This window comes from Stegastes partitus, unplaced genomic scaffold, assembly GCF_000690725.1.
Source record: "Stegastes partitus isolate 25-593 unplaced genomic scaffold, Stegastes_partitus-1.0.2 Scaffold515, whole genome shotgun sequence".
NCBI lineage: Eukaryota > Metazoa > Chordata > Actinopteri > Pomacentridae > Stegastes > Stegastes partitus.
Window position 1 is genome coordinate 346,881 of NW_007578246.1, and position 13,544 is coordinate 360,424.

General features: G+C 43.1%; 1 protein-coding gene across 1 annotated transcript in view; it reads right to left on the reverse strand.

Annotated features, from left to right (window-relative positions):
- The window catches only part of znf608 (zinc finger protein 608), a 69,742-nt gene that overhangs the window by 32,548 nt on the left and 23,650 nt on the right, over positions 1–13,544 (reverse strand). The window contains exon 2 of the mRNA XM_008287707.1: positions 839–1,137. Within this exon, the coding sequence (XP_008285929.1) occupies positions 839–1,137 (299 nt within the window). The remainder of the gene's footprint in view (positions 1–838; positions 1,138–13,544) is intronic.

The following is a 13,544-nucleotide window of genomic DNA, read 5'->3' on the forward strand; positions in this document are numbered from 1 at the left end:
GAGTGACGCCCCCTCTGGTCTCTACAGGCTCCACCTGGTGGAACAACCAGGTACTACAGCCGATCTACGATACGTTTACTGACAAACATGCCCTCCGTCTGGAAACACCGATTGGTTGGCTTTACCGTACGTGGACTGATCATGCTGACTTTTGCATGTAGTCACACCTGACAAGCCGATTCTCAACAACAAAACAATCCTGGTGTGGGTCAAAATATTGAAGCTAGAGCAAGTAGTTTACTTAAAAAAGCATGAAGTCCAATCTGAAGGCAGGCTAGCGCAGTCACGGTAAACTAAACAAAAAGTTGTGGCTGCAGTCCCCATTTAACCCTCCAACTGTACATCACAGACAGTGTTCTAGCTTTCCAACGAGGTTCCACCTGCAGAACACTGAGGAACAGCTCGGATGTAGTTTGTTCAGCTGTCAAAGCGCACATTGGACTGATTTCAGGAACTTTAATGTACTCGAAAAGCGTTTCATGAAGAAAAATGGGATCAAATTGGGAGCCGGTAGCAGCAAATACTAAATATTAAATACCTCGGCACAGATTGAGGGCTAAAGAAACCAAACTAGAGACGTCCCTGAAGAAAAGTTTACACCGTTAAAAACATAGATGCAAAACACTTGCATCACACTGACTGAACCTTTGAAACGAGAGATGTTTGCTCTACTGGTGGATCAAATCGTGCATATTTCTCTGTTGGTCGATCTAAATTCATGTGTTGACATTTTGAAACATCTGCCCGACACCGCGGAGCAGAAACTCTCCCAGCAGCAGGGCTTTACAGACGTAACGACGTCGTACGTCTCCAAACGCTGCCTGTGAGATGCGTTGACCGGTTGGCGGTGCAGGGTTTGGGCCTACCTTCCTCCGTCTCGTGCCAGACGATGCCCTCCAGGTTGACGCTGGTCCCCGGCTGGCAGGGCCCCAGGCAGGCCGAGTCGCCCTCCAGCGCCCCCGAGACGCCCCCGTCCTGGGTGTTGGTGCCGATGGACCTGGTCCTCACCGCCAGCTGCTTGGGGTTGGAGGTGGGCAGGGCCGGAGGGGAGAAGGACGGGGCCGAGGGCAAGGAGGATCCAGGGGCCCCGGGGTGGCCTGGAGCTGGGGGAGCTGGGACCGTGAACATGGGGTCCACCTGGAGGTAAAAAACAAAAGGAGAGGATTCATTAGACACCAAAGAAAGAAATGTGTAGAAACTCCTTCAGAATGTCTCTGATTGGCCGGAAACTTTTACAGCATAAAATACAGATAATTATAAAGGTAACTGTGAAATTATAGTTTGATGCATCAAATACTTTCTGAGATAATGTTTTGTTTTGTTAAATCTGCCCGACGACCCACTTTTAACAGGTTTTTAGAACAACAACATCTGAGGACCTATTAAAGATAAAAACCAGATATTGTCACTGATATTTCTCATCATGTCGTTGGTTCAGAATCTGTAATATGGGACGAGTAGATCAAAGAACCGCTGATTATGGCTGAGCTGACATTAAAAGTCCCATTTTTGAGCTCAAATCAACAAAAACATTTGAAGTCAACTCGTGATGTTTTGTGATGTAGCTGCAGGTCACAGCAACACAGAACCAAACGTACACAACACTTTAAATGTCAAATTTCTGGTCACAAAACTGAAAGAAAAACTTTTGCTACTAAAGTTGTACCACAAAAACAAACAAAAATTGGGAAGTTCAGGTTCTCCAGATATAACTGGACCTACTTCTCCGATATGACAGATTCTGAATCAATGGCATGATAACAAGTTTTCATCGTTAATAGTTCCTTGGATATTGTTGTTCAAACAACAGCCTCATATTTCAATAAGCGGGAAAAAAAATACTAAAAATGAGCAATTTTTTCCAAAACCTATCTTAGAAAGTACTAAATAAATCCATTTAAAATGTGAACAGACACCATTTTGACTACAGCAGCGTATGATGAGAACGTTTCAGGCCAACCAGAGAGCAGAAGGCCCGGCTGGTTTGCGACGGAAGAGCTCGTGTGCACATTGAAATATGTAGTTCTACCTCGGATAACTTCAGTTTCATTATTTTTTAATGAGATTTAGATCTGCGGCGGCGGCGGCGGCGCTGAATACTTGTACAGAAATGAATATATGAGATTTTGTGCAAGAGGCAGAAAGACGGTTTTGGAAATATAAGATTATTAAAGTCATTTTAATATTACCGAAGTGAGCAGACATCTGATTATTTGAATGTGGATAATGCTGCATAATGGCGCCAAGAATCCGAAGGACATTTTAGAAGAGGAGACATTTTCTCCAAATGTCACACCGTTCATTATTCCATCCGCTGTCTGCAGTTACCAACTTCCTAATATTGAGTGGCAGCTAATCAACTATATCCAGACTTTAAAAAACCCTTTTTCTTTCCCCGCTCTGTCGTGACTGCCGGAGTCCTTACGAGACCCTCCGTCACGAGTTTCTGGGATGAAGGTTTCCAGCCGCACATACAGAAGCTGCACATTATAATTAGCTGCCACTTCTTGCACAGAGTGACTTAGCAGAATTCTGCGACGGCACAATGAGGCAACTCTGGAGCTCATCCAACGCCCGTGTAATAGCAGGAAAATGGCTTCTGTGCTGGCAGGGAAATGAGATTCGCCTGCTGTTTAGGTTTAATGTGCAGATCAGTTTCTCCAAAATGCAGATTATTTACTGACCTCGGTGATCTCTGAAACTTGTCGGCCTTGATGTCGGTCTCGTGTTTTTGTGGAGCGAACACTCGACTCCCCCCACATGCTGTTGCACAGATTTGAGGGAACAGAAAGACTGGAAGGATTTTGCAGATGACTTTTAGCGCTGATTTGAGGTCCGGACTCAAGGACATGGTTTAAACTTGCAAATAGTTTAGTTGGATGGTTTGACTTTGTGTTCCTGAACGCCTCTTGCTAAGCACACAAAGTCTGATTCAAAACAAATTCCAAATGTGAAACCTGACCTGGACCACGGCTAAACCGAATCACGGTTTTACATTTATCAATTTATGTATGAAATTTAACCGATTAAATAATATTAACTGACATGGAAGACGACGGAGGACGTGCAAGTCAGAAACTGCAGTATCTGGATGCACCACCAGGTGGAGCCTCTCACTGTTTAATAAAATTACAGGCTGCAGCTTGTTTGCTGTGTTTAATACGATAGCAGATCAAGGAAGCGGCCACTCTGGCTACAGGAAGTTCTGTGTTGGCGAGCAGAGAGCATTGTGGGAGTTTAGCTAGCAACGGGCGCCATGACAACAACTTCTGTGGCTGTCAGTAGCTTCTCAAAAGATCTCGTGTGTTAGCGGTGCGACGGCGTGAACTAGGACAACGTTCATTTGGCCAAGTGGCAAACGAAACCAAGGCTCTCTTATAAAGACAGGTATCTGTCAGTGGTTAAAAATAGCTTCAATAGTGGGCAGCAGAACGTCCACGATCGTTCAGCTGTTTTAATGATTAATCAATAACTGATTGAGAACATACCTAACTGTCGTTAAAGACAAACTGTTTACATTTTAATTGCAATATGGATCCATTAAAAGCTCTAAAAAAATCTACTTCAAAAACTCATAAACATGCCGACTAGCAATGCTAATTTAAAATAATGTTCTTTACCGATAACTGGCAGCCGTACAAATCAACAATCAATTACACACATTTAGCACAATAATAATAATAATGATAGTTATGTCAGCAGACACACAACATGGACTTGTCCTCGTCAGTCCTTAACCTCCACAGGAATCTCTGTCGTGGTCCCGTTGCCAGCTCTACCGTATTAAACAGTCAGAGGCTCCACCTGGTGGAACAACCAGGTACTACAGCTGATCTATGACATTTTCTGACATGCGTGCCCTTCGAGTCGTAACACAGATTGGTTGCCTTTACTGTAGGTGGACTGATCATGTTTACTTTAGTGTGTAGTCACACCACATAAACCCATTCTCAACAACAACAACAAAAAACCCTGATGTGGGTCAAACATCGAAGCTAGAGGAAATAATTTACTTAAAAAAGCAAAAATAATCCAATCTGAAGGCACGCCAGAGTAGTCCAGACAAATTAAATGCAGAATCTGGGCTGAAATCAAGAACCTATTGTTTTAAAAAAATAAATAAATCACCAGGAGTTCTGACAATAAAGCAACAGCTCAAGACACAGCTTTGGAAAAAAAAAAAAACAGCTAATCAGGAGGCTGAAAAATTTTTATTCGCAGAAAAACTGAAGCTTCTCATTTCTCTGCATTACATAAAAGAAAAAAACCCACGACTTTATGACTGAAATTTAACATCGTTAGCATTAACAACACACTGTGCTGTTGTTTATTCATGTAAATGAAAACCACGAGGACGTCACGACGAAATAGAACAAATAAAGTCAAATGCTCGGCGTGGAAGCTTCAAGTCTCGGCGCAGAAACGTTTTAAACGCTGACAGAGTTTCACTTTGCATTCAGCTCTGAGCTGCACTCATTCTACAGTCTGTCAGACGCTCTGTCTCCCAGAGAAATGCCCACACTGACTTCATATTTCTTCCCAGTTTCACCTTTCTAGCAGCGTTTCATAAAAACCAAGAACACGTCTTTAAGTTTTCAAAGCTCGCGAGTGATCTTAACCGCCGTCATCACCATGGTTACATGTAATGAAATCCATGTCAACGGCGCCTTTAAGAGCCGCACTCTTATCTTCGCTACTTATTACGGTCACAATTACAACCGCTCTGGGAAATAATTCTGCTGAGAGCGCAGCAGCAATCAGCGGTGAAGGATTTTTCTCGCCATTACGGCTCAATAAAGATTACCGGCTTGACAGATATTCTTGAGCGATTTAACGGCTCAGAAGAACTTCCCTTCGCCACGCTTCGTTGTGGAAGTGTCGGAGAAAACAGCAGCGTTCTGTCAAGTCCGACTCGGCGCTCGTCTGAGGCGTTTCCCAGATAACGGAGCGCCGCTTCTGTTCTGATATTAGGAAGATCAATCACACAGGTAGCTCTCAAATCTTACAAGACAAGACTTTTTTTTTTTTTTGTTCTCACGTCTTCAGCCAGAAAAACAAATGGCTTGAAGCTGCTCTGGGCTTTTCTTTAAAACCCTTCTGCTATTCTTCTTCTACAGCGGTTTTAACTGCAGAGGTTACAGCCAAGGTGACGAGTGCGGCTCTGTCACCGTGGACTGGATACCAACAAGGTTCCTGCAGTTTTAACGGACTCAGATTGGAATCAGAGCAAAAAACAACTTTAAAGGAACTTTCGGCGATATCTGAGGGAAACATTGGAGGAAAATAAAACTTGTTAAAATGTTAATCCGAGTCTCTCTTTAGCTGAATTTCTCATAAAATGCCCGAAACTTTTATCTCCCGAGAACTAAAGTTATTACAAACACTTAAAAATACAAATATAAAAATAAAAAACAGTGGAAATGTGTCAGCAAGGGTGGCAGAAAACATGTGGACACCATTAAGCCTCACACGAGTCTTTGTCGTGGTGCCCCCTTTACTACCACCTGGTGGAACAACCAGGTACTGCAGCTGATCTACGATACGTTTACTGACATCATGTAGAGAATACGGGTTTTTTTTCCTGTCTTCTGGAGCTCATGGAGCCACAGTACATCCGACCCTCTAACACTACATTTTGACAGCGCTTTACTGTGGCTTTACTGCAGATTAATACAGAATATTAAGAAGTGGCTCGGATGCAGAAGTGCAGTTTTTTTCTTCGTGCACTGCAGAACTGTTCCGTTGCTGAGCACATACATTGGACTGATTTTAAAAATTGTGCATAAAATGTGGGTTATCTTGGAAAATGATATCAGATTGGGACTCGGCATGTACAGAATATTTAAATAAAAAACTTGAAGCAGAGGATTATATGGACCTGCAGAAAAAGACCTCAAGGCAGCCGTCGCACTCAAACAACTTTACCACCGACATGAGGAGCTGCTGTGACCAACATAAGCCAATCAAAATACTAAAATGTACTCATCATGCTTAATTCATTTAGATGAAGACGCTGTAAATCTGGTGGAAGTGAAATGAAGCCTGTCTGTGCAGGAGAGCAGAAACTTAAGTTACAAAATTCAGAGAATGTAAAAGTGCCCGTTTTTCTACACGACAACAGATGCCTTATGAAACACGTGGAATGATGGCAGCAGACTTGTGGGAAATAAACCCATCAAAAGTCGATCATCTTGGACACGTAGACCAACGGGGGGCTGGCTGCCGTAATTAACCAGCGTAGTCAGTGACGTCAACACTGAAATGTTCGTCCATATCAGTATCTTTAACTGACTGACTGTAGTTCATTCTAACAAATGTTTTGTTGTTGCAGCATCATGTGATCACTGGTCAGCTGCATCCGGCGCTACAGCTTCAGACAACGGAAAATAGTGGTTAGCCCCGCTAGCTGCTAAGCACAAAGTATAGAAAGATGGAGGCGACTTGCAGGTCTGAACAGTGAAGTCAGTGCAGGAGTGTTTCAATCTGCATTCTGTCTATCCGCCAGCAGGGGGCGACTCCTCCGGCTGCAAAAACAAGTCCACAGAATTCTACGAGGAATCGAGCCCACATCTCACCTGATTTGTTAATTTAATTGACGTCTTCCTAATGAGTTTATGGTTTCAATCACTAGCTTCAGGTTTATTTCAGCACAGCGTGGTAGTTTGTCATGGAAACAATGGTCCCGTTCAATAAAACCAGCTCACCCTTGTTAAATTCAGTTTCAGAAAACCCAAGAAGGTCCAATTCCAAACTCGAGACTTCAACACGATACTCTACAAATAATGACGTCCATCTTTTATGCACAATCTATGGTTAAAACTGCCTCCTCGAAACTGAATTTAGACCTAAAAGTGAGTTTCTGTGGAGAAAACACACAAACCATTCCAGGAAAGGTTGTTTAAAGATGCCAAACTGGGATTTATGTGACGTTTTTCCAGTTCTCACAACATCTAAAACAAATACGTTCCCTCTTTCCTGTCACCTGAAGGCCTCAGTATGTAGAAGAAACCTCACCAAGACTCACGTCATTCGTTTATCTCCAGTGACAGAAGGCTTCCCACCAACTTTACAGCACACCCACACCCGATGCACGTCTGTCTACAAAACAATGAATGTTAAGTATATTGATATAAAACCAAAACTAACCACTAAAACGATGTGTGAGGTCCAAAACTACGAGCAAACATCCTTTCACAGCGACCCGGTTGGTTCATTATGAGACAAATTATGGTCTCAGTCGCTAGTTTCAAGTCTCCTTCAACACTGAATGATGTTTTTTGGTGTCCCATTTACAGGAACATCGATAATAAAACAGGTTTTCAGTCAGATCCAGTCCCAAGACGGTCAAATTGGTTAAAACTATCTCCACAGATCTGGATTCATACTTTCTTGCACGTAGGGTGACGAGTTTCTCTGGAGTTTGCACCTAAAACTTCAGGAAAGATGAGAACATTGTAGATGCAGGTTAATTAAAGAGGCCAAACGGGGGATTTATGGGATGTTTGTCAGCTCTGTATATTCTTGCAACTTCTAAAACAACCTCCTCCGTCGCCTCCATACGTAGAGGAAGCTCACCGACACTTGAGGTTCGCCCACGCAGCCTCAGTGATCCAGCTATTACGAGCAGCTTTGTTTCAGCTGCACCGACCGGCATCGGCGTTTAAAAACCTCGACAAACAATGCAAATTTATCATGCAAAGCGGCGATAAAACAAAAGGCAGACGATCCTCTGAGCTCCCTGAACCCGCCTGTTAACTCCCACACAGCTGCTGACGAAGACCACCCAGGACGACCTCGACCAAAACACAGAGCAAATTAACTATAGAACAGGAACCGCGATCCCCGGTGACTTACGCTCCGCCGTTAACGCCTCTTTGTTTATTTATTTTTTTAATTCCTCCCGCAGACAAACCACACAGCAGCTACAGCCGTCCGGAGTCGCACAGCAAAAATAACAATAAAAACACGACGCCCGTTCCCTCGTGGCTTCAAACAAATCATCCTTTCTCACAGTGTTTCTTAATTAAAAAAAATCCCCACACTGAAATATCACGGCGACACAACACAGCTGGAGGGGCTTTTTATTGTGACGGGATGGTTCAAACCCGAAGCTTTTTACCCCATCTGACCTAACGGGGGATGGATTCCTCGCTACGCCTGACAGGGCTCAGATAATTCTCTGCAAACGGCAACATAAGGGAAATAAATGAACAGCCCCGAGGCCAAGAACGAGATGGGGAGCGGTCCGACAAAACTGCCGGACGACTGATGTGCATCAGCGCTGGAGAATTAGCACAGTGGAGCCGACAGAGTGTGTTCAGGGAGAGCGGGACGAACGGGAATCCATGAGTTTCTGGTGAACAGCGTCGGCTCCAGTCATTGGAGTGTTGTCAACCTGCAGCCAGCAGGGGGCGACTCCTCAGGCTGCAAATGAAGTCCGATTGTACAGAAGTCAATGACAGAATGACCCAATTTCTCACTTGATTTATGAGCTACGTAAATATTTTCCTAATGCGTGCTAAAGTTGAGGCTTCACAACAGAAGTCCACAAACAATGGAGCCAACAGAGTGCATTAACTCTGCATTGAGCAGCAGAATGAAAGGCTTTATGTGGCAAATCCATGAGTTTCTGGTTAACAGCATCGGCTCCAGTCATTGGCCAGCAGCAGCAAACAGTTTTAGACAAAGCAGAAGTGTTTTCAACCTGCATTCTTTCTAACAGCCAGCAGGGGGCGACTCCTCCGGCTGCAAATGAAGTCTGACTGTACAGAAGTCAATGACAGAATGACCCGACTTCTCACTTGATTTATTAGCTCAGTAAATATTTTCCGAATGAGTTCATGGTCTCAGTTGAACGTTTTAAGTCTCCTTCAGTACAGAGTGATGTTTATTTTGTATATTTTGTTTACAATTTGAGGAAAACAGACGATAAAACGGGGTACGAGTTCTCGGTCAAATCCTCACTTGTTAGGCTCAGAAAACCCAAGATGGCCGAATTCTAAAGTTGAGGCTTCAAAACAGTAGTTCACCAACAACAGAGTGCGTTACTTCTGCATGGAGCAGCAGAACGTACGGCTTTATGTGGCGAATCCACGAGTTTCTGGTCACGTTATTCTCTTGTTCGGTGTTTTTGCTGATTGAAGCTCTGCATCACCGCCGCTGCCTCCAGCTTCTGGGAACATCGATTTCACTTGTTCTGTTTTTTTTTCTTCCCAATATCTTGTTTTGCGAGCATCTTTGGACAACAAAGACGAAACAAGAAACGAGAGAGAAAACTCGAGCTTTAACTAAACCACACAGGAGCGCGAAATACACAAAGACCCAAATAACACTAAAATATGCATGGACCCCGGAGCTGTGCACAAACACAGAATCTGTCTTCCTCACTTTGCTTCAGACGAAATCCACCCTCGCTCTTCCTCACACAGTCGCAGACAGACGAGCATGAAAGGCGTGATTCGGTGCATTTCTTATTTCCTCTCCTCCTCCTCGCGAAAATAAGTCAGTTAATTATTTACTATATTGGGATATCAAAGCTGATTTGTTGTGGAAATAAAAACGGATAAATTAGCGTCAGAAGTCTGTCGATCTCGACGCCTCGCGCAACAAATGAAAAGCGCTTCCGTTTGTGGAACAATTTGGCAGAAGCCCAGTTGTTGTCCGTCAGTTTCACAGCATCTTGTTTTAATTCCTGCGAAGCGGGACGTCAGTGCTCACAATGTTTGATGCAGTCGACCTGGAACGCCAAACCTCTGCTCGCTGTGTCGACTGGCAAACCAATAAAGGTCATCTAAACCGTTTCAAGGTTCTCAAGGTCGAAAATTCAAAGATAAATGACAAACATGTTCACTTATGTATTTGTTTTACTTTCTCTGCTGTACTGAAAACCCATTTTGTGTGTAATTTACAGCCCTGATCTCAAAAAAACAAATAGTATAACATCTCAGGAACCTATTTAAAAACAGCAAATAAATTGATTAACAAACGACCATTTGTTTGTACATGGAGGCAACGTATCTGATCATCAGCCTGGCTCATTGTCACATCCAATATTATTCACATTTATTATAATTTTCGAGAATATCTGCATTGTTTATTTTTGTAACAGCCAATAAAAAAAGAAAAATACATTTTGAAACATTCTCTGTTAAGTAAACACATGTAAATGCTAAATGCTAGTAATCAGTAATCTTCTGCTCTTCAACATCACCGTCGAAAACATAAAATTCACCAAATAGTCCAACAGTATAAACCGCCGCTGTTCTATTTCTGACATAAAAGTGGAGTTACATCCAGTAACGACTACTTGTCGTTGTTTTTGTGCAGAGAAGACTCACAGGGTCGATTTTTTGGACTTTCATGTGAACATCTGTGCAGTTCCTGCAGTAGAAAGCCGCATAACGTGACACCGGCTGTGAAAACGGTGAACAGGAAGAGCTCATCAAAGCCCAGACTGAAGAAGAAGAAGACATTTACATTAACGAGGTCCTTCTCAAATGGGGGCAGTGGTAATTTTGTCAAAGAAAACTTCAACAACAACTTTTCACTGACGACTCTTTTTGCTGTGACTAATTTGTGACGAGAATTTAAGAAGCACTGACAACAAATGAAAACGAAATCTCTGTTCGTTATGAATTGACGAGTAGAGACGTGACGAAACAGATGACGCTGGGCTGCTGGACAACCTGGATTACATCCATCCTCTATGCAGCCAGTGTTTCTCACAGTGTGGCGCCCCCCCCTGGATTCACATGTGAACAGCATCACAGTCTTTCTATAAACATGATGGCTAGTGGTCTGGACATTTAACCTGCGCTCAGCTCGTAGAAAAGTCCGTTCATCAAAAAAACAACTACCGGAGCAAGATGTGAGGCGTTCAGGGAACATCGGTAAAATGTAGCATCTACCCACGGGCATGTTCAGCAATTGTTCAGCCTGTGTCCAGTTCATGACTGATATTAGAAGAGGATTGGTGACAAAGTACATATACTTTAAGGTTAAAACATTTTACAGATATCTCGTCTTGTATCACTGAAGATCAATTCGATAGGAACTAAGTTATGCAGAAACAGCTGTTCATCATCTGCATGCTGCATTAAGCTGTGGCAGTGCTGAAGCAGAATAAGGGAGTGGGGCGATCAGATCATTAGATGGTGCGACCAATGAAGAAGGTTGGTAGCACCAGTACTACCATTGGAAAAGTTGGTCTGGAGCCCTGGAACAGAACCGCCAAGTGCAGGAAACCACGGATCCAGTAGCTGAGGACCTCCTGCTGCCCAATGCTCTAGATATGGTGTCAACAATGATGAACTGATGAGACGACCACCACAAACCTGAAGGCTATCCTCAGTTACTTTCACTGATCACTGAGCAGGTTGTTGCTGCACAATTTGACTGCTCATGATGTTTAATTTCAGTAAATTTAAACTGGCTCATTTCAGGACTATTTAAGGCGAGATGGGGTGTGAAAGATTTTTGTCCTCTGAAGGGCGACCGGACAGAAAACATTTGAGAACCACGGCACTAATGGATATTGTCGTTTAATATGTGACTGAAAAAGCAAATATATCAACGATATCTGTAGGAACAAGAAGGATCTAATGTTTGCTTGTCCAAATTTAAGCCTGAAAGTGTCGGTTGAGATGACTTTCGTGTGAACATTCGCTCAAACGCTCGAGTTCCTGCAGTAGAAACCCGCCTAACGTAACACCACCTGTCAAAACAGTGAACAGGAAGTGGACTTTTCAACAGGATAGTGAAGCTATACAGACTTGATAAACCGTCTCAGAAAGAAGAAACGGAGGGCTATCGACAGATAGCCCAGATTGAAATGTTGCAGAGGGTCTGAAACAGTCATTTTGCAGGGAAAAAAATGGTCACAAATCCCAAAAAGTTGATGTCAGAGTGAAGGACAGTTATGCTAAATGTCTACAAGACGTTATTTCTACGAAAGGGGGTTCCGATGCCGAGGCTTTACTAAGTTATTCCACAGAAGACATAAAGATTGATGGATATTTTTGTTTAATACGTGACTAAAAAAGCAAAAATATCAATTATCTAATGTTTGTCCAAATCTAAGCCCACAAGGGTCGGTTGAGGCGACTTCCGTGTGAACATTCGCTCAATCGCCCGAGTTCCTGCAGTAGAAAGCCGCCTAACGTAACACCACCTGGAACAAGAATTCTGCAATAAAAAGACGGAAAAATGTAGATGTTGACGTCAGAATGGTGGACGATGATGCAAAATGTCTACAGGACGTAACTTCTGCCTGAGGTGGAAACACCAGCTTCTGATGGGTTTCATGGATGTTTGTGACTAATGTTCACTGTGGTTGCGGTCAAATATATCCGCTTCATCTGTAGGAACACAGAGGATTAAGTGTTTCCTAACAAAAGCCAGCTTATTTTTACACGATTGTATCGACAACAGCACCTCAAAAGACATTAAAACTCGTGGAAGTCGGTGAAAACCTGCACGTTTGATCAGTGTGACCGTTTAAATCCTCTGATAGGCGGCGGACGGAGGCGAGGAGAGAAAGATTTGCTGCAGTGACTCGACTTTAATGTTTCCTGCGACTACACTGGAGCTTTGTGTCGGGCCTGAATCACAAACAGCTGTCCTAACTCGCATGCAGAGCTGGATTTACCCAAATTAATCAGGAGAGGGAGGCTGGGTGGTGGGTGTCAGGGGAGCCGCCAGAGTTTTCCATTAATTCTGCCTCTAAAATCTATAATTAAACAAAGAGACAGTTTTTTTTCATCTCTGCCTTTTTATGCAGATTTTTTTTTTCTTTTTTTCAAATCTTCAGTCACATTTTCATGCGCCTCCGACTACAGAGGAATGCGGATGCGTGTGTTCAAAAATGCCAATAAAGAATTTCAATCAATGCAACGATCCAATTATCCATCCATCTCTTCATTTTTCCAGCCATCCGTCCGTCCTGCCGCCCCCTCATGCAGCTCTGCTAATGGATGCAGGAGTGTTTATGGGCCCGTTTGATGAGAAAACGCTGCCTCGGCTTCGTCATCAGTCGTTACCCTCTTTCCTCTACTCGACCACCTCTTCCTTCATTGACAGTCTCCTCTCCCTTCACCCACCTCGTCCTTCCTCCTTTACGTCGTCGTCCTCTTCTTACTCTCGTCATCCTGTTTCTTTCCTTTTCTTGTTTCGTGTCGTCGTCTTTTCTCATTCTTCCCTCCCTCTTTTCTCATCTTCGTCCTTCTTGGACTCTCGTCATGATTTCGACTTCCCACATTTCCTTTGCATCCTCCTACTTTGTTTTTCCTCCTCTCCGTCTTTCCTGCCTCATTCTTCCCTTTAATCATCTTTTTCTTTTACTTGTCCTCCATGTTTACTTCCTCACCTTTCATACTTTTATTCTTATCTCCTTTTATTCTCTCTAATTCAGTTATTTTTATGTATATAGCACCATTTTATAACATACAGTGTGTATAGAAAGCATTCACCCTCCATGTAAATGTTCCCTTTTATTGCTTTTTAACAATAAATCATGGCTAAAATATTTCAGCTTTTTTGACAAGAAG